At 41.2% G+C, this 22305-nt stretch overlaps 1 protein-coding gene across 1 annotated transcript; it reads right to left on the bottom strand.

Annotated features, from left to right (window-relative positions):
- Positions 1-3211: 3211 nt before the first annotated feature.
- On the bottom strand, positions 3212-13859 carry REXO2 (RNA exonuclease 2). Its single transcript, XM_055423055.2, has 7 exons — positions 13665-13859; positions 12602-12685; positions 8916-8993; positions 8193-8304; positions 6767-6875; positions 5533-5586; positions 3212-3647 (listed from the first exon to the last, which is right to left on the bottom strand). The coding sequence occupies exons 1-7, from the start codon at positions 13809-13811 to the stop codon at positions 3518-3520; spliced, it is 714 nt and encodes a 237-aa protein (XP_055279030.1). The 5' UTR covers positions 13812-13859; the 3' UTR covers positions 3212-3517.
- Positions 13860-22305: the final 8446 nt, after the last annotated feature.

Genomic DNA, 22305 nt, shown 5'->3' with positions numbered 1-22305 from the left:
TCACAGACTACCAGTGAATACCTCTGTAACTCGGGTGCAAAATTAAACTTATTAAATTATCCTGAAGACCAAGTTAAGTTTCAGGTCCTAACCATTCAACTTGGCAAGTCAGTTATGAAAGTAACTACTGCATCTGCCAGTATTCTAGTAGAATGAAAATTTTTAATCCCTTCTTTTCTGCAGACTTTTTAACATATATGTTAACTTAGATATTGCTGACACGTAGAAATGATACATTTAAGGTGTACAACTTAATGATTTCATATATATACACACATATGTGTATATGTGTGTGTATAGTGTGTAACACACGTGTGTGTAAATATAGTGAGAACAATCACCACCAGGCTAACGTATCAATCACCTCTATATAGTTGGCCTTGTGTGTATGTATGCTGATTTAAGATCTCTTCTCCTAGTGTATTCCAAGTTTGTCTTTACTCATTAGAAAATACTCAACTAGGGAGGAACTCTTCATTTACATCACCAGGGTCACTATGGTTTTTATCAGGAACCACATAAGGGAGGGTCAAAAGGTAAAAAGAAGAAAAAAAAAAAGGAACCACATAAAATTAAAAACTTTGCTGGAACAACTAAAACTCAATTAATTTTCACAGTAGATACACAGCATCTGTCAACAGATACAAAGCATAATAGCTTTTGCTTCATCAATAGATACAAAAGATAATGGCTTTTACATCAATCTGCTACATACAGCTTATCCTTGCAACAAGCAATTTTCCACTCTCCTTGCTACTTATTAATTTTTTAAGACAGGCATTTGAGTGTACCTGGCACTTTCATACACTATCACACGGCGATCAATACGTCAAAATGTATTTAATGACAAAATTGCACTGGACCACTATAACTAGCTACTCATTTTTTTTAAGGCTTACACATGTAAGAACACCAGTTGTGTCAAAGGAAACTATCAATTTCCTCCATGAGCTTGTCAGCTGGTTTATTAATAGAGGGATACATTGTTTTTTAAATGAGAAAACAGGGGTCTCAAGTTCCATTCTTGTCTCCTATAGCTAAGCTGCACCAGAAAAGAGGGTCTTTCTTGCCCACACATTCAGTACAACAGCCAGATTACCATGAACACTCAAGAATACTGACTGGAGACTATCTTCATCGTACTGATTCATTCACCTCCCAAATTTAATGTAGGGGAAGCATACCTGGATGATCCTAAGAATACAGCTTGTAGGATAATTATAGCACACACAGAAGAAACCCCAAATGAAGAGCCCCAGGAGCTCCGGAGTGGCAAGCTCTGCTAAACAAACATACTGATCATTTTCAAGGCTGGTTATATTTAAGATAATTTGCACTGCAGTTCATTTCACAGAAATTACTCCCTAGCTTCAGGAATCCCTTGTGAAATCAGTTACCAGCACTACAAATTTAAATTTCTTATATTTAAGCAGACTAATAAATAATGAACTAATCACTGAACCATCATGTCTTCATCCAGACCTGCATCGAACCAGACTTGCTTATCTCACAGGCTGCCAATTATTTTACTAAAATGAACACAAGCTCCATTAGGAAATAACAGAGAAATCTGTTACAGAATTAAGATACAGAACAGAGGATTAAATTAGGAAGCTGGCCATTCATGTGACAGAAGATTTAAAATGAATAGGAGTTAAAGAGTCTCAAGAAAACTAAACGATAGTGCTCAAACAGTTAACCTGATGAGTAAACAGGACAGCTTGGTGGGAGAAACCCACGGCATTAAGTGTAGTATTTGCTTCCCCTGAACCTTCTCAAGCCTAGAGTTTTTTTATCTATTCTTGCATTAGAATTTACAACATTCCTCACAGCTCAGTAAAGACCCAAACCATCTTGTCAAATTTTAGTCAGAAGTGCTAGGCCAGGTCCAGGTCACCCTGTTAGTGAGGTCTGTGCACACTCTTCAGCATCATGGTCCTGGGCATTAAGTGAGCACCGACTTAAGATAAAGCCCCAGCCACCATAGCTATGGATCAGAGCAGCCTTCCCAGAGATTCTGGCCTGAGTCAATCCAACACCATCACATTCAGCCATCAGGGCAAGGTGCCCACTGTGGAGCAAGCGCGGAGCTCAAAACCATAGGTAGTATGTAGTTTAATCTCGACAATTCTTTAAGTTAGGTACTGTCATTCTCACTTTAATGAGGCTTAGAAAAGTAAACTTGCCTCCCTTTAATGAGGCTTAGAAAAGAAAACTTGCCAAACTCACTCAGCACGTTACAGAGCTTAGATATGAACCCAGAATTTGACTCTAGTGCCCAGTTCTTAACTACCACACAATCGAGTCTTCCTATCGACTGAAGGTGATACCTATGCCACTCTGAGAGATGGAAAAAGCACTGGTCAGAAAAGTCCATAGATTTTAATGTTTCCGTCAACTCACACTTGCAATGCTTGTCAATCCGAGCCTTCATTTCCTCATTTAGAAAAAGTTCCACTAAAGCCTCTCTCCACTCATAGGTTGCTGTATAAGGTAAAGTAACTTAGTCAGTGAAATTATGACATAATTAATTCCAATCTATAGTCCTGTAACTCTCTGTAACTCTCACATGAGGATCACACCTCTATGTTCATATACTGGTCATGTAATTGAGTTAGGATGAAATCTAAGATCACCACATCCTCTAGGAGAGGCAGGGTAGCTGTGGGCCCTTCCCAATTCTGATTCCTTCTTTCAAGGGGCATGAGTCTGCAGGAGATTTGTTGTATAGACAGATGACTCTAACGTGCCCTCTGACTGAGGACTCACCTTACTACTGAACTCTAAAACACACAAACTTAGGAGTTAAGATATTCAAACGGAAATCCTTCCTCAAATATTTACTGACCATTATACTTAGGGCAGCCAGTTATTTACATTCTACAAACTTAGCACCGTGGCTTCCTTGCACATAATATCTATTCAGTAACCCTTGAATATAGTAAAGAGTAGCTATTCCGGAGCTCTGTTAGTTCGGTAACTATTACTAATCGTGAGCCCAATTTGCTTCTCTGAATCTATCTCCAGCTATTCTATTATTAACTTGTAAAGCAAGACAGAGTAAGTTCACTGCCTACTGAACAGAACTGAAACTTAGTTCACTCCTAATGGCACTGAGTGTAAACATTAGGCACACCACCTAAAAAAGGAAAAACAAAAAAACACATCATTTTCCAATCAAACTACTAAAGAATCGATAGTACAAAAAGGATTGCATTTCAATAGAACTAGCTTTATTATTTTTTTTTTAAACAAAAGAAATGTCTAAAAGCAAATACAGGTATGTACCAAGGGGTGGACGTGACCTGGTACTTACAAAGGAGTTGCTGTGTCATAAATGAAAACAGCATGTTAGGAGAAAAATAATTTTCAGGTGCTGTCTGCTTGAAAAAATCTGGAGATGCAAGTTAACTGAAGGAAGGTGATCGGCCAAGCAAACAGCGTGAGCCCAGGAAAAAGAAAAAACCACCAGAAGTTGCTTCCAGAGAACTACGTGGTGGCAGCATGAGAACTGGCATCAACTCACAGTCTTCTCATTTTCCCCATTTTCTATAATTTTCCTCTTCTTCTCATCTGTTTTTTTCTTGAAGATGTTATTTCGGTAAAACTGAAGTTCTTTGATGCTTTCGCTAATGTCATCAAGTGCCCTACAAGCAAACACACCACGCTGAGTTGAAATGTCCAAAAGTCAGAGGAGATGATCACCATTCTTCAAAGGTGTAACTTTTTATAAATAACTTAAGAACAATGGGTACTACTGTAAAGGCAACTATCTGATATCAAGAAGTGGAACACTTCAGTAAAACAAATTTAAGTGCTTTTTTTTAAAAAAAAAAAAAAAACTGTTTGACTTCAAAAAAAGATGTTTACAATTTAACAGATAAAGGTTTCCCAAACTGCTCCATAAGACAGTGAAGTGTTCTGCTGGGGGCCGGGGGATGTTCCAGGGTCAAATAATTTAGGAAAAACTAGATTAAACATTTCCTCTTTTGAAGTTTTTTTGTAAAGTATTTAATGTACTGATGTGTATTTTTAATTCCCCAGAGGAGGTTGTATGGTAGACACGATATTTCTAAAACTTAAATCGACCACACTTGTGGGATTCCCAGCACATGGCATATAGTTTGGGAGACACTGTGCAATACTTAATGATGTCCTGCACAAAATATATTCACGTACTCAAACATAACTGGTGACTCAGCCATCATAATAAACATCCATAATCAGACAGCACCTAACCACAGAGGACCTCCCTCCTCTGTCGAGGTGATCTATACTATCATTAGGGGCTGCCTGCTTCCATCTAACAGCCTTCTTTCTTCTCTATCAGGTACCCAACATTATTAGAGCAGTGAGCAAGTAAATCAATTTGCTCTGAAGATGGGCCAAGGGCCGCTCCTAGAGATCAAACTGAACAAACTTTAGTGCAAGAGTTTTATGAGTTACTTTCATGATTAGGGCAACAGTTTTACTTTCTTTCCAGGTCTTAGGCATATGGTGGAGAGCTGAAGCTGTCAAAAACACAGCCTCTGGTTAAAACAAGGGACACTACATCTTAGCCACAATAATGAAATTTTAAAAAAGCTGAAAACCCAAAGTCCTTCTATAGCCACTTTGTGGCAAAACCTGACCCACTTGATGTGAGGCTATTTACAGTCACTGGTTATGCCACATGGTGTGAATATCTGTACATTTCACTGTAGAAACAGCCACGTGTCTGAAGATGAGTGCTTCCCCAGACCTCGTTAACGCTATTACTCCCTTCTAAAGCCTGAAAAATTCTGAAATCCAAAACACCTTGAGCCTCAACTGTTCCACTTGAGGTATTCCAGGCCTGAATTATTGTGCTGTAGTCCATGAAAGCCCAATTAAAAAAAAACATCAGAATGCCAGGCTCTTCAGAGCAAGGACTTGGTCTTTCTGTTTGGCTAGAACTGTGCCTGGCACACAGTAGGGGCTCAGTACATGGAGGAAACAAACGCTGCCGTTAGAAGCCAGCTGCTACATCTCCCATCACGTCTTATGACCTTCCTGAAAGACCACAATGCCAACAAGTAAAAGAGGACTCTAGATACACAAGATCTTTAAATTCCCTGTGTACTTGGGCCTAAGGTTGCAGACACAAAAAGAAAACAATCTGAAAAATTAAGAAGTGCCAAAATCAGGCTAACTGCCTTATACAACTGTACACAAAGTGCTCAAATTTTAAATAGTTACAAGCCCATATGCTTGTTGGGAAGAAAATTAATACTACTCACTACTAGAAAAATTACACCATTTCACATATGTTCCAGACTAAGTTATTCACAAGTTTCAAAACAGCAATAAAGATGTTAAGACCAAACATTATCTCACAAGGGAATGTTAGAAAACTGACAAGAATTCCTGATAATCTTAGCAAAAGAAAGTTATCTTTATGTAGTTGTCCTTTACTTTTCCCCCAAGGGATAAGTGACATTATTTCAAACAGTCAGGAATTCAGGGGTTATGTACATGTCAGATGACCAAGCACTTAAAAGGACCCAAACTTACCTGTGAGAAGCAGCCTTCTTTGGTGCAAATTCGTATTCTTCAGGATACCAGCGTCTATACACAGCAAAAATGGAACTCTCAAAGGAAACTGTCTCAAATGAACTGAATACTTTGGTCCTTCAAGTAACGTAATAACACTGAAAAAGGCCTTTGGTTGTGACTATGGAGTTGCCACCTTGTCTGGGACTCCATCTCCCTCCTTCACCTCTCTTCATTCTATAGGTTCTTTTCGGGCAAGATCACTATGTAAGATTCCCAAATTGTGCACTCCAGCCCTGCCCTCTCCCTCACTTCTGTCACGGGTATCCATGACAACTCAACCTAAAATCCACCAGACATTTCCAACCCCCCACACAGGGTCACTCACCATCCTCAACACCTCCCTTCCCCCATCAGCCAAATCTACTTTTCCTCTGACATTCCCCTTTGTCTTTGAACAATTCCATCACCCACCAAGCTGCCCAAACTAGAAACACTTTATACCTCCTCCCCGTCTTCACGCCCCCATCCATGCACTCAAGGCCCTGCTACTGACCTTCTCAAACACGCTACATCCACACTGCTCCTGCCACCCACTGCCATTCCCCTAGCTCCTTCTCTCCAAGATGGTGCGAGCCTTTCTCCCTCTGTTCTTACCACGTTCTAATCAGAATTATCTCATTGCAGCACCCTTACCTTCCTGCTCCCCTGTATCTTTGTACCTCTGCCCATTCTCAAGAATGTTCTCTCCTCACCTTAAATACCTGGAAAATGTCCACTCTTCTTTAAATCTCAACTGAAAGCCACTTTCTGTGTGAAGTTTCCACTAACTCCCCATCTTCCTCACTCCTGCAGTTGGGTGCTCCTTCTCTCATGCCCACAAAATTCTACACACACTTTTCCCTGACCAACGTCACCACACAGCATGTCCCAAGTGGATTTTTTTTTTTAAACATATCTGTCAGTTCTCTAGACTCTAAGCATTTAAGGGCTTTTCGTCTATGTGTTCCCAGCACATTGGCCAATATGCACCACAGAGATGGGTGTTCAATAAATTTTCTGGATTAATGAAATTTATGGAAGATTTTTGATGTTCTTTCCCCAGGGCTCACCAGTTCAAGCAAGCATAGGATAAGGAAGTTATACACCCACTTGGCCCCCTCAATTCTACAGCTCTATTCAATTACTCTGCACAAATCCTCAAGGAAAACATGCTAAATGAGACAACTGAATGGATCCTAAATATAGCCCTTACCTGCACAGCTCTTTAACAGTGCTCACATCAATTATTCTATAATGAAGATGTTTCATGAACTGGGGCATGTATTTGTCAAGAAACTTCTTATCTGCATGAACTGAATTTCCTAGAAAGACACGAAGCATACCGCATCTGTGTATTTCTAGTGGTACACGAGAGGACATAAAAATTCATAAACTGTATTTAATTGGAGATGATTTTTTTTAATGAATTCAAACAATTTGTAAAAGCATCTCAAAACTTCTAAATTAGGTTTGAGTGTATCTGATTAGATTACAAGTGCAGATTTCAGCGTATTTAGTCAGTTCAGCTCGTAATAAATTTGTAAATGGCACTCTACAGACAAAAGGATGAATCTATCATTCCACATAAAATAATGCTCAAATCTGTTACTTTTTAAGCTAATACCAGATGTGCACATTTTCTCCCAGTATCATAAAATCGATACCACTAACACTAAAAATTTAACTGAATCATATAAGTAGATAAGCCTTTATTCAAATTTCAGTTTTAATCATATCCACATTCATGTTTCCACGCAGTAATTTATATTTTAAAAAAACACTAAATTTTTAATAAGAACTTTAAAATAGACTGCATTGGCTGGGGGAAATTTTATATAATACATGCTCTAGTACTTAAGGTCAAAACTTTTTATGAATAATTTAAGAAAAGCATTCATAACTATACCAGTTTACATTTACAAATACAAATACACCACCACAGGACATTAACCTCCCTTAGACAATGACAGTTGTTTCAAAATACTAGCAGAACTGGCCTATTTCTTTAAAAAGTCACTGTCACAAGGGGAAAAGACAGGTACACGTTTTTGATTAAGAGACTAAAGAGACAGAATGACCAAATGAAATGCATGAGTCTTGACTAAATCCTGGCTGAAAACCAGACATTTTAGATATGGACTCAATATCAGACTATGTTACTGAATTATTTTTAATCATCTTAAATGTGACAAGGATCTTGTGGTTACTTAAATATAAAACAACGATCTCTTGGTCCTTATTCTTAGGAAATGCTGGGTGAATTATTTAGGAATTAAGTGTCATGATGCTTGAAATTTACTTTCACATGTCCACAAAAATAAGACAGATAAACATGGCACAAAGTTAACAACTATATCCAACTTTCCTGTATATTTAAAATTTTCCCATAATAAAAATATGTGGGAAAATGTTATTGAGCTAATCTGGGTATCCCAGAGCTCATGTCAGGTTTCAGGGCATTTTCCCTGATATTCATGTATAAATTATACAAGGAAATTTGAGCACAAAAGTAAGAGGCATAATCCAAATCAGGGTAAGGAGAAGACACGACGATCTGGGTGGATCTTTCTGGAACCACAGTGTCTTGAACCGCTACAATGGAAAAGTATCTACAAGGCAGACATAGGACTGGATTTTACCTGCAAGTGGACAGAGCCCTGGAGGAGTCTGCTGTCGTACGAAGGAGAGAAATTCATACTCTGCCTGCTGCAGTGTCATTGTGCTCTCCTTCACTGCTTTGGTTAGACCAGACTGCAAGAGAGAATCCCCAGCCCCACCAAGACACACGGAGTCAGTTTTCAAAGGCATCCAGATATGAAACTCCATTTCTAAAGAGGGCAAATATAATCAGAGATGGACCACTTACAGAGCTCAAGTTCAAATGGAAACTGCCATCTTTGCAGTGACTTTTTTTTTTTTTTTTTAAAGAATCCAAGTCAAATAAATTATGTTCCTGATGGTTAACAGCATTTCCCCATGGTCAGAAAACATGGTGCTCAAGGTCCAAGGATATAACCTCTGGGAAGAAACAACTAGAAACAGGAGAGCAGCGTTCTCCTTTCTCTGGAAGTTGATGTCTAACCTTATCCAGAAGACTGGCTTGAGCAACACGTGATAAGCCGCAATGCACTCACGACAGACTGAGTGCAGGAGAGGCAAAAAAGCGGACATTCAGGAGAAGATGGTCTCGAGAGACCCCAAAGATGAAAGGTGAGCCAGCAAGCAGTTCCCCGGGCCTGCCAGGCCATCTTCGCCTATCCCTTTCAAAAATACCATCCAACAAGGGTCTAGGGCTCAGATGTGGGGGCAACAAGCTTGTTACCGATCCCCAAAGCGGCAATCCTACCATGTGGTAATGTTACCTTCCCATGATGCTCCTTACACCAGTCTGACATGCTGTCCAGTAACTCATCTGGCTGTTTTATAATCAGGTTAGGACCCTGTGGATAGGAAAAGCTGTTAGTCATCCAGAATCACTGGGGATACACTTGGTTTCTGAGTTCAAGCTGCTTCAAGAAGTAAACATACATAGGAAGAAAGATGAGGGCACTTTGTTAACTCTAAAAGTGGTCCTCATTCATTCCAGCATTGTTTATGACAAGAAAAAATTAACGAACGCACATGTACACAACTGAAAACCGAAATGCCTGTTAATGCCTGTTATAGAGAGTAAAGTAAAACTGAAAGAGAAAAAGCAAATATCGTATATTAACACATACATATGGGATCTAGAGAAATGGTAGTGATCAATCTATTTGCAGGGCAGGAATAGAGACACAGACAGAGAGAAAAGACTTCTAGACACAACAGGGGAAGGAGAGGGTGGGACGAATTGAGAGTAGGAGCACTGAAAAATATCCGTTACCATATGTAAAGCAGATAGCTAGTGGGCAGCTGCTGTATGACACAGGGAGCTCAATCTGGTGCCCTGTGACAGCCTACAGGCGTGGGATGGGGCAGGGCGTGGGAGGGAGGTTCAAGAAGGAGGGGACATATCTATACTTAGGGCTGATTCAGTTGTAAGGCAGAAACCAACACAACATTGTAAAGCAATTATCCTCCAATTAAAAAAAAAATTTTTTTTAAATAAAGGACACAGATACCTATCAAGGGTTGGCAAACTATAGCCTCAGCTTCCGGCACTTTTAATTACCAGCAAGCTAACAACGATGTTTACATTTGTAAAGGGGGTTGTAAAACACACAAACATGTGACAGAGAGGTATGTGGTATCTAAGCCTAAAATATTTAATATTTGGTCTTTTTTAGAGAAGGCTTGCCAGTCACTGACTATAAACAGTTCCTATCTTGCCAAGTAAAAAACAAAAAGCAGATTGCAGAACAGTATATTACGCTTATGAGTTCACTTACACTTGTTTAAAAGAAATGCACACATTTGTATATGCATACAAAATACTAAAATACTACAAAAATACAAAAACGTTGTGGAGTAAGATCAGGCAAGAGAAGAACTGCTGTTGAAAAAACCAACAGCTCACAGTAAGTATGTTTTGTGTAAAGCTACACTGTTTAATTTTAACAGCACTGTCACATTTAACAGTTGAAAAAGTAATTGACGGCATCTGAAAGATTCAAAAAAAAAAAAACCTGACCCTGAAATTCTCAGCTCCAGTTAACTGAACAATCACCTGACAGTCAGAGTTCCAGCAGGCACAGCAGCTCAACTTGTGGCATTAAAGCAAGCCACCTCCTAGTCTCTCCTTCTGGGAGATGGAGATAACAAACCACCCCTCCCCCTTCCCTGACAGGGATGTTACCAGGATAAAAGAAATTATAGATACGAATATTTGAACTGAGGCGGCGGGGGGCGGGGGCTCTAAATCCAAGGCATTATCACTACTAAGGCGGTAAAAGAAGTAGTTTGCAGTTACTGAGGGAATGGCAAGAATTTGACTAAAATAGGCCTGACAGCTACAAGGAGTTTTAGCCAAACAAGAAAACGGGTGATGGCAATCTCCATGAAGAAGCAAAAATATGTGCTCTGATAACGTCTTTTTTTTTTTTTTATTGAAGTATAGTGGATTTCCAGTGTTGTGTTAATTTCTGCTGGACAGCAGAGTGACTCAGTTATACATATGTCCTTTCCCATTCTGGTTTATCTCAGGACATTGAATATAGTTCCCTGTGCTATTCAGTAGGACCTTGTTTTTTGGTGGTTGTTTTTTTTTTTTGGCTGTGTGACACAACATGTGTGATCTTAGTTTCCTGACCAGGGATCGAACCCACACCCCCACCACCCCACCCTGCACTGGAAGCAGGAAGTCTTCACCACCGGACCACCAGGGAAGTCCCCAGGACTTTGTTTTGGTAACACTTTTTTTTTTTAAACAAAACCAAAAACCTCATATCACAAAACACAATTCTAAAAAACTATGATGGAAAAAGCCAACGTCTATCAACTTAAGACTATATAACTTACTCTAGATCACAGTATGGCACACTAAGCTACCTACAGAAAAATTTCTGGGGTGGGATGTCTGTTCTAACATAAAACACCTTCCCCAGACTTGTATACAAAAATAAAACATTTTCCACAGAACTGACACTTCAGTGCCAACAGGCCCGTAGCAATTTTTTTTTTTTTTAACATCCTTATCCTCATCCGACTGGGTCTATTTACAAATGCCACACTCATCTGCAGCCATGAGACTACAGACCCAAATTTCCTCCAGGGGACATATCAAGTAACTGGTCCATTAAACTGTCATATTTCACATTATATCAACAGTCTGAGGGGAAAACTCTCCTCCAGCCAAGGGTAAGTAAGGTTGATGAATAAAGACACTTCTCTTCACTATTCATCTCCAGAAAATTCCAAGTGATGGGAAAAAACAACCAAACCTAAAACTCAAGATTTATATAAAGTTGCCATGTTGGAAGGGGTGGGGGTGGCTGTTTATTTAAAAAAAAAAAAAAGGCAGTTGCCACTATAAAAAATACAAAGTATCATGATTCTCCCCCAGCTGATCCCAGGAAGTACTTCAGAATGTCTTCCTGGTACTCCACAAAAGTAACAAGTCATCTAAAATGGCTCCTCCTCCCTTACCTCACCAAGAAAATAAGTGGAAGTCTTAAGGTTAGATCTGTGAAATGTATCCAGGGCCAGTAACACATCAATCAGACCCTCCCGGAAACTTATTTTTAACAAACCTGTGTTAGTTAAACTTGTGTTCCTTCTCTGGAGCTCCTCACTGCCTCTAATACAGCTGACAATATGATAAGATTATTTAGGGCCTGGAACTTCACCCTCTACCCATCAGATGCTGTCATATACTTATGAACTGCTTTGTGAGTGGCTGAAAGGAAACCTGCAACAGGTGTGTTTTATTTGTTTTGCTTAATGTTTCAGTTAAAAGCAGCATGTTAAAACCTTAATCATGCCCCTTAGGTCAACAGGATAGCTCATGGCTCTGTATCAACAGAAATTCCAAAATCTTAATAATGATCTAGATGAATCACGCCCTGGTTGAAAAGGTAGAAACTGGATATATGAAGTCGAGTTAAAGCTAAGGTTATGATACAAAGTCAACTTTGGCATGAGTCACCGATCCTGGCGTGACTGTAGTCATTTGTCTTATTGGTTGGGAGCCCTTCACTCAGACTGCCTGGTTAAACTCAGCTTGCCCAATAACTAGCCAGGTGGCCTTGGGCAAATTACCCAACAACTCTGTACCAAAACTTCTCTCTCCATAAAATGAGTATAACAGTACTTACCTTATAGTTGCTGTAACGATTAAGAGTGAATACATGTAAAGCACTTAGAATTGTGCCTGGCACACACTAAGCTCTTAGTAAATGATCGAATTTATAGTTCCAAATTTTTGCCATAACTACTGAAAAATACTAGGCTCTGAAATGGATTAGTTTGGTTCTAGTACCAAGCCCACCATGACCTAGAACATTATTTTGGACCTTAATCTATATCAGTTTTATTTTTTAAATAAAGAGATGAGGGGAGTGGGGAGAGACAATCTGTAGATTTCCAATACACTGTAAACAGTATGGCTGTATTACAAGGTATCACCTACTTCAGCCAAAATGTTGAGATCAGAGTCAGTTATCAGACAGGCCATCTCAATAATCTGGTCCTTCTCAATGTCCAATCCTGTCATCTGCAATTAAAAAAATTATATATATATATACACAAAAAACCATCTTTACAGCCTACTGCACCCAAGTTTATTTAATAGGACATCCCTCAAGCATATTTAACTTATATTCCACAGCCAGGATAGAAGACACAATACTGCTCCTTAGGTAAGTCCTCAAGGCACTCAATACAGGCTATTTATTCAACAACCATTTACCAAGGGCCGGCTACATGTCAGGCGTCACAGTCCTACTCTGGGGTAGGTGCAAAGTTAGCAAAATTGAGTGCTGACAGCATTCAATTTTGGAAGAGTTAGACAACTAACTTCACTGCATCTCTGCAAAGTTTACAAAGTTTTCATATTAATTACAGCACTTGATCTTCATCACAAGCGAATGTTATTATCCCCGTTTCAAATACGAGAAAAGTGAGGCTTAGGGGACAGGGGAATCTTTGGCTGAGTATGGAAAACCTAAAGGGATCAGAATTGGGTTGTAGTCCCAGCTTCGACCCTCACTAACTGCACGACCTTGAACGAGCTGAATCCTCTCTCTCTCTCTCTCTGGGCCTCAGTTTTCTCCTTTATGGAATGTGGGGTAAGGCTGAGTCATCTCCGGAATCCCATCTGGCTCTAACAATCTAGGGTCCCGTGAGGCTGGGGAAGTGGGGTCTAGCAGAGCTGCTGTGCCCACCCCCCACCCCAGGGACCCGAAGCCCACCACCGCGTTAGGGAGGTCCACATCTGGACGGAACTGGGGTTTAAGGGAAGCCATATGGATGACAGGTCCCCTTGGAAAAGAAACCCCACAGTCCGGCACAGTCTTCAACACCCGCAGGACTCCGGTCCCTCGACCTGCCCCGCGCCGCCCGCAGCCGGGAGGCGCTCACCTGCCACACCTGAGAGCCAGACACCGCTGCTCTCCCCGGACACGCTCGGCTATTCGGTCCCACCCGAGAAAAACTCACTCGTCTCCCCTCGCCCCCTGAGCGACCTGACTCACCTCCAGGTCCACCCAGACCATCCGCTGAGCCATGCTCTCCCCCGCCGCCATGGCTGCGCCACCTTCGCGGACACCCCGCGCCCCGAACTGCCCGCGAGTCCCACCCACACCTCGCAACAGCCTGGAGCCCAGGGAGCCGCCTAGCATCACCCGGCACGAGCCGCCACGGCCCCAGCCTCTCAGCCGGCGCTGGCGCAGGCGCGATAGTCGCTAAACGTCGCAAACCCGCGGGGAGGCGCAGGAGTGAAAACTACAAGTCCCAGCAGCCAGTGCACCGACTCTCCCTGAGCAGTCCGGCTTAGCTTCCGCATGAGCTGATGGGACTTAGAGTCTTGCCTGCTGTTGCGCCCGCTTGCCCCGCCCCCGCCACGTGTTTTCGGATGTTACTGGACGCGCATGTTTTTCAGAACTAAGTTTATTCTTTTCCAAGAGTTATTTCCTGAATTTGGATGAGTTGCAAATCGCCTAGCTGAGAAAGAGCTCTCTTACTTTAACTCGAAAAAGACCTGGTTACTTATTTATTTCAAATGTATCCTTCTTTTTTTGCTGTTTTTTTCCCCTTATTTTTTTACTTACCTGTCACTCCACACACTTGCTTATTTACGTGCGACAGCAGAGCGGTGTGCTTTTTAAGCCGGAAGACCGTCTCCACCTTTAGAAATCCTTAAATGAGATCTTATCGGAGTGATCACTTGGCAGGCTTTAGGTGCTGAATAAAATCCCTTTCCTTCATTGGCAAAGGGTTACTTCTTATTCCTTACGGAGGGACTTGCCGCCGTGGTCTGTGTTTCAGTTCACCTGTTAGGTGTCAGTGGTAATGACTTCCTATTCCACTCTTACAAGTTCTCGTAGTTAAATATTGTGCTTTATAACGAATCTATGCATAAAATTAAATTAAAATGAACTAAAAACAGCTTTGCCCGCTCTGCAATCTGCTTTGGTTTTAATCAAAGTTTTTAATCTCCACTAACAGCTGTAGTTTCTATTATTTCCAGGAGTAGAGGTGGCCCCCAAAAGGATCTTTCAACCCTGAAGTGTCAAATTGCTTGAATCTCTTAAACCTTTGGCTATTCAGTAGCAAGTTGGAGTGCTGAGTAGGACTTTGTCACAAAACATTGGTCTAGGCCTGGAATTATATCTTCTGTATATTTTTCTGAAAGCCATAGTGCCTCTAATTACAGAGCTGGTGGTCCATCGCCCAGTAATTCATACCCAGTGAGCTGGTTTTGTGAGAGAGAAGACATGTTGCCTAAGAAGAGCCATCAGTATAACATAGGGTCCTGGATTTCACCTTCAAGTTCTCTGTATACCCAACCCACCACCACCTGCTGCTGCTGCTGCTAAGTCGCTTCAGTCGTGTCCGACTCTGTGCGACCCCATAGACGGCAGCCTACCAGGCTCCTCCGTCCTTGGGATTCTCCAGGCTAGGGCACCCCAAAAATCTCTTCAAAAGATCATCAAATGATGTGCAGGTTGTGTGTGTGTGTGTTCTAATAATGAGTCACATTGTTTTCCTGTAGTTTTTTACTCACTTGTAGCTTACTTTATGGAGAAGGCAATGGCACCCCACTCCAGTACTCTTGCCTGGAAAATCCCATGGACGGAGGAGCCTAGTGGGCTGCAGTCCATGGGGTCGCTAAGAGTCGGACACAACTGAGCAACTTCACTTTCACTTTGTTGCATTGGAGAAGGAAATGACAACCCACTCCAGTGTTATTGCCTGGAGAATCCCAGGGACAGGGGAGCCTGGTGGGCTGCTACCTATGGGGTCGCACAGAGTTGGACATGACTGAAGTGACTTAGCAGCAGCAACTTACTTTACAGGAAAGAGTGTACAAAAAGTAAAATTTTTTTTTAATTTTTTTAAAGAAATAGTCTACTTTTCTTCTTTAGTGTTTTCTTTATTTTAAACTTGATTCATAGAAAGTAGAATCAGGTGAAGTATGTAAACTTTTATCAATTGCAGTTTTTATCCTCCTGAAGTATTATTATATCCTTAACTTTTCAAAGATCACCTTTTGTTTTCAAATTTCCTACTTTAACATTGATCAGTTTTGTTACAAATCACGGTTTAAGAAATGCTATTCACATTTAAGAACTTGTATCCTGCAATACTTTGGCCACCTTATGCGACGAGTTGACTCACTGGAAAAGACTCTGATGCTGGGAAAGGTTGGGGGCGGGAGGAGAAGGGGACGACAGAGAATGAGATGGCTGGATGGCATCACCGACTCTGTGGACATGAGTTTGAGTGTACTCCGGGAGTTGGTGATGGACAGGGAGGCCTGGCGTGCTGTGATTCATGGGGTCGCGGAGAGTCGGACACGACTGAGCGACTGAACTGAACTGACTGACTGATCCTGAAAACTTATGATCATAATCTTAAAATACTGGGTAGTTAAAATTATGTATGGACATTTTTGAAACTTCAGTTTTCATAGTAATGTACTTTCATCATAACAATAAAGACACACTTTAGATGATTGGTATTATAATGTAAGGAGATTTATAGTTTATTGGGTTTTGTGTGTAATAACATTAGATTGGTAATTGAAAAGGTTAATATCTCAAAGCAGAGCAATGCATGCACCAAATTCACAAATCCAAACCATGTAAATAAGTAGGAGGGCAGGGAGTTCCCTGGTGGTCTAGGGGTTAGGATTTGGGGCTCTCACTGTTGTGGTCAATCCTTGGTCAGGGAATTGAAATCCCACAAGCTGTGTGGCAAAAAAAAAAAAAAAAAGGAGGGCAGACAGAAGAATATTGGGCCCTTGAATCTGAAATCAGCCTTGTCCCACAGTGGACTCAATTATGTCATTCCATTTTCATTTCATAACAATTTATCTCAAAGCCACACCACTCTGTTCAAAAATTATGCTTTTTCACTTCTGCCATGAACCTGTAAGAACTGCTTTTGTTGTGTTGTTGTTAAGTTGCTAACGTGAAAGTGAAAGTCACGCGGTCGTGCCCAACCCTTTGTGACCCCATGGACTATACAGTTTATGGAATTCTCCAGGCCAGAACACTGGAGTGGGTAGTTGTTCCTTCTCTAGGGGATCTTTCCGACCCAGGGATCGAACCCAGGTCTCCTGCACTGCAGGTGGATTCTTTACCGGGTGAGCCACCAGGGAAGCCCAAGAATACTGGAGTGGGTAGCCTATCCCTTCTCCAGGGGATCTTCCCCACCCAGGAATCAAACCAGGGTCTCCTGCATTGCAGGTGGAGTGGATTCTCTACCAGGTACCAGGTAAGCCCTTTGCAACTTCATGTACTATAGCCTGCCAGGCTCCTCTGTCCATGGGATTTCTCAGGCAAGAATACTGGAGTGGGTTGCCTTTTTCTTCTCTAGGGGTTCTTCCCAACCCAGGAATTGAACCCACATCTGTGTCTCCTGCATTGCAGGTAGATTTTTTTACAGCTGAGCCACCCGGGAAGCTGCTTTTGTTAATTAACAAGGGTAAAATGCCGAGAAATCTCATTCTCTAAAATCATAGACTGAGAAACTTTGCCGTTTGAAGTAATTTCAGAGACAATGTAACAGCTCTTCTTAAAGAATCTGGGCTACCTGTGTCACTTTGACACAGAGAAACTGTCTCAGTTTTCAGTGCAGGGGCAGAGATTCAGATAAGAGTTTTCCAGATGCAGCATTCCACATTTATCTTAACTTTGTAGTTTCTAAGGAAACAGGACCTGAGTCAGCTTTGCAACAATGCTGGTAGTCAGTCTGTAATGTTCCTGTCCCTCTGGGCTTAAGGTCACAAGGGCAAGAGTGGTCACAGCAACTGTTCTAGATCCCACTTCCCCAGCCTCAAGAGGCCCTAGGTTTTCTGAGTTTGAGGGGATCTGGCAGTGACTCACCCTTACCCCTCATTCCCAAAAGAAGAAAACTGAAGGCCAAAGAGAGAGAGAGGATTCAACTCATTCAAGGTCATGCTCTGTTCGTAAGGGTCTGAGTTGGGACTACAACTTCCTTCTGATCTAACAGGACGTGGCCAAGATTACACCAACCCTCTCCTTACTTAAAGATCACTACTTCTTTTTTAAGTGTTTTTTTATCTTCATTTTTTCAGTTGTGGTAAAATATCATAAAATTTCCCATTTTAACTATTTTTAAGTCTGCAGTTCAGTGGCATTAAATCCATTCATACTGTTATGCAACCATCACCACCATCCATTTCCAGAACTTTCTCATCTTCCCAAACTGAAAATTCCATACCATTAAGCACTAATTCCCTGTTTTCACCCACACCCTTCTCAGCCCCAGGTCACCACTGTTTTGCTGTCTCTATTAATTTGACTATTCTAGGTACCTCCTATAAGTGGAATCATACAGTATTTGTCCTTTTGTGTCTGGCTTTTATGTCCTCAATGTCCTCAAAATCCATCCAAGTTATAGCGTGTGTCGGAATGTCTTTCCTTTTTAAGGTCAAATATTATTCGATTGTATGTATTTACATCTTGTTTATCCATTCATCAGTCAATGGACACTTAGGCTGCTTTTGCCCTTTGGATACTGTGAATATTTACACGGATTTTTTTTTTTTTCTTTATTGCTGCTTTCTTACCAGGACTTCCGCAGCCCTGCTGTGATCTTCTTACCTGCTGAGCAGAGTTTGCTGTGATAATCAATTCAAAGGTAATCACTACTTCTCCTGGTTCTTTAGAATTATTCAGACCCTATTGTTTAAAAGTCCTTCTGTACTCCTGAGAGACCCCTAGTTCCTCGTGTTAATTGTTACAGCAAGTTCATAAACCTAACATTGTTACAGTTATGTCTCAGTGAGCTTTATCTGATATGCTTTATCACTATCCTATTTACCTTGAGTTTAATTTCCAGAATACAATAATTTTTATGTTTGTAGAGGACTAGGACAGAACCTGATAGTAATGGTAGTAATACTAGTTAACAGTCACCAAAGTAATGTGACTACCTCACAGCTGTAAATTGTCCTACTGTTAATAAAGCATTTTAAAATAGGTCTCATGAATAACTGTTTGGTGATAGTATCTCTTATTTTCCTGCCTTGTGATACCTTGTCTTGAGAAATGTCGATGTCGGGTTTACTGCCAATAACAGATAAACTTCTGTTTATTTCCTGACTTTTGGGAGGAATAAACGATGATAAACCTTTTGCCTTTAAACTCTACCACTGTAAAAAATTCAAGCCAAATATAATCTTGGATAAAATGGATGCTCTATAGGTTTTCATGAAATTTGATTTGCATCTTATCTCGCTTTAGTCCTAGAAACTTGTATGATACTTGATACTTAATAGTGACTACTTAGTATGTATCAAACAACAAAGGATAAATATATTTGTTAAGCTAAAATTATACCAGACACTAGAAGTATTTAAAATATTGATGGTTCATTTTAGGTTTAGAGTTCATTTTGTTTGTTTGTTTCTTTGTTCTATAGATAATGAAACAGCTTTAATTTTTCCATCTGTAAGACAGATTATGTGATGACTACATAAAAACATAGAGCTTTCTAATACATTATATAGTAGCTGCTCATTTATTTCTGTACAAGAATCAGGAGATAAAATTTAATACAAGGAAGATGAGGCCAATGCTTTAAAGAATTACAGAGCGCTCTGGGAATGTAGAGGGAAACGGTCAGCTTTGGCCAAAGAGGTTCAGGATAGAAATTGGATTAGATCCTGAGAGAAGAGAACTTTAACAACACGTATTATGAGTAAGAATATCCCAGTTAGAGCATCTTAGATCTAAGCAGCTAGAATGATTAGCCTTTAAAATGAGAGAGAGGGACTTCTCAGTGGTTAAAAGTCCGCCTTGCAGTGCAAGGGAGAGATGAGGGTTTGATCCCTGGTCAGTGAAGATCCTGCATTCCTACTGAGGCTACATACAGCTATTGAGGCTGCGGGCTCTAGAGTCTGAGGTAGCCGCACAGCGAAACACAGATCAAGAGCGGCCGAAAACAGAATAATAAAGTGAGAGAGACACTGATCGGAAAGGACAAATCACAGAAAGAAAAAGTAAGAATTGCTGAGTTCCATTTTGGAATGGTTGAAGTTTCAATGTCCCTAGTGTGGACAGGATAAGTTGCACTTCAAAGGGAACGACTGAGTGGAGATATCTAGCAAGGAGAGAGAGATATCTAGCAGAGAGAGAAACCAATAGGAAAGTACAAATCACAGAAAGAAAAAGTAAGAATTGGTGAGTTCCATTCCAAAACAGAACTTGAACAAGGGCGGGGATAGAGACGTGAACTTGGAGGTCATGTCCATAGAGAGCACAGCTGAAGCTAGAGGAGAGGGACTCCAAGTTGTCTACTAAATACAACCATAATAAGTCCAGGCCAAACTTGAGAATTTCAAGTTGGTGCAAATTCAAAAATCGAATTAGCATATAAAGAGGTTCCTCAGCCTGATTTGTACACTTCCAGTTCAGTTCAGTTCAGCTCAGTTGCTCAGTCGTGTCTGACTCTTTGCGACCCCATGAATCACAGCACGCCAGGCCTCCCTGTCCATCACCAACTCCCAGAGTTCACTCAAACTCATGTCCATCGAGTCGGTGATGCCATCCAGCCATCTCATTCTCTGTTGTCCCCTTCTCCTCCCACCCCCAACCTTTCCCAGCATCAGACTCTTTTCCAGTGAGTCAGCTCGTTGCATGAGGTAGCCAAAGTATTGGAGTTTCAGCTTTAGCATCAGTCCTTTCAATGAACACCCAGGATTGATCTCCTTTAGAATGGACTGGCTGGATCTCCTTGCAGTCCAAGGGACCCTCAAGAGTCTTCTCCAACACCACAGTTCAAAAGCATCAATTCTTCGGTGATCAGCTTTCTTCACAGTCCAACTCTCACATCCATACATGACCACGGGAAAAACCATTGCCTTGACTAGACGGACCTCGGTTGGCAAAGTAATGTCTCTGCTTTTTAATATACTATCTAGGTTGGTCATAACTTTCCTTCTAAGGAGTAAGCGTCTTTTAATTTCATGGCTGCAATCAGCATCCGCAGTGATTTTGGAGCCCAAAAAAATAAAGTCTGACACTGTTTCCACTGTTTTTCCATCTATTTCCCATGAAGTGATGGGACCAGATGCCATGATCTTTGTTTTCTGAATGTTGAGCTTCAAGCCAACCTTTTCACTCTCCTCTTTCACTTTCATCAAGACGCTTTTGAGTTCCTCTTCACTTTCTGCCATAAGGGTGGTGTCATCTGCATATCTGAGGTTATTGATATTTCTCCCAGCAATCTTGATTTTGGGACATGCTAAATAAACTGGTGAAGCAAACCTACTGGCAGTCTGTTTCTGGGACTGGTAAGGAATATCCTGGGGGAGAAATCAGCTAAAGGAAGAAGCAGTCCGAAACAAATAGCACAGTGCAGCACAAAAGCTGACCACTTTCAGAGGAAGAAAAAGGACTCTTCAGAACAGCAACAGTCAGTAACAGATTTGTTTCCTGGTTTACTCCCTACTGGAGTCATGTCTAAAGAACAGAGAGGTATTCTAAATAGACTTTTTTTTTAAATAAAAAGCACATTTAATAATGGTATCACACAGCCCTACGTGAGTTCTCTGCTAGCCCACAGACACACGAGAAGACACACCTGAAGCAAGAAGTAATAGAGATGAGGAACAGAAAGAAAGCTTTTTTTTCACGCCTGATATTTCCTTTCACATGGAGGAAGCATCACTGGCAAAACAGTCCTGGCCTCTTGTATCTGGCCTCTCTTATTTTTCCATAAAAAGGTGGGTTAGGGCTTCCCTGGTGGCCCAGGGGTTAAGAATTTGCCTGCTAATGCCAGGAACACGGGTTTGATTCCTGCTCTGGGAAGATCCCACAGGCCTCAGAGCAATTACCGTGAGCCATAATTACTGAGTCCATGCTCTAGAGCCCGGGCACCGCATCTACTGAGCCAGAGAGCCCTAGAGCCCACACTCTGCAACGACAAGCCACTGAGACGAGAAGCCTGTGCACCTCAATCAGAGAGTAGCCCCCTCTCTCTGCAACTAGAGAAAGTCAGCTTGCAGCAGTGAAGACCAGGCACAGCCAAAAATAAATAAATCTTTTTTAAAAAGAATAAGGATGATAGGGTAAACTTTCAAGATTTCGGACAGATATTATATGGACACGGAGAACCCAGCACAAAGGCAGTATTTTAGGAGTAGGTGAACCTGTTTAGGAAGCCCAGAAATAATCAGGTAGGAGGCTTTGCAGAGAGCTGAGATCCTGTGTTATTCAGGCAGAGGGCAGCAGAAAGTTAAGTTTTTGTCAGTGGGATCTTCTTTGCACCCATACAGCTGTTGAGATTTAACCATCTCCTATATTCTCAGTTTCCCTACTGGCTTAGCTGGTTAAGAATCTGCCTGCAATGCGGAAGACCTGGGTTCAATCCCTGGGTTAGGAAGATCCTGTGGAGAAGAGAAAGGCTACCCATTCCAGTATTCTGGCCTGGAGAACTCCGTGGACTATATAGTCCATGGGGTCACAAAGAGTTGGACACGACTGAGTGACTTTCATTCACTTCACTATGCTCCCAGTTTACTGGGTAATCTCTTGTCTTGATAAAAAAGCTCAAATCAAGTAGTAATTGCCATGGCAGCCAAACTTCAAGAATTCTTTAATTTTGAATAGTCCAAAGTCAATGCCACATTATTGGACAGAA

The sequence above is a fragment of the Moschus berezovskii genome, chromosome 14 (assembly GCF_049115385.1).
Source record: "Moschus berezovskii isolate FMDL1 chromosome 14, NW_MosBer_1.0, whole genome shotgun sequence".
Lineage (NCBI taxonomy): Eukaryota > Metazoa > Chordata > Mammalia > Artiodactyla > Moschidae > Moschus > Moschus berezovskii.
This window is presented reverse-complemented; position numbering and strand designations above follow the sequence as displayed.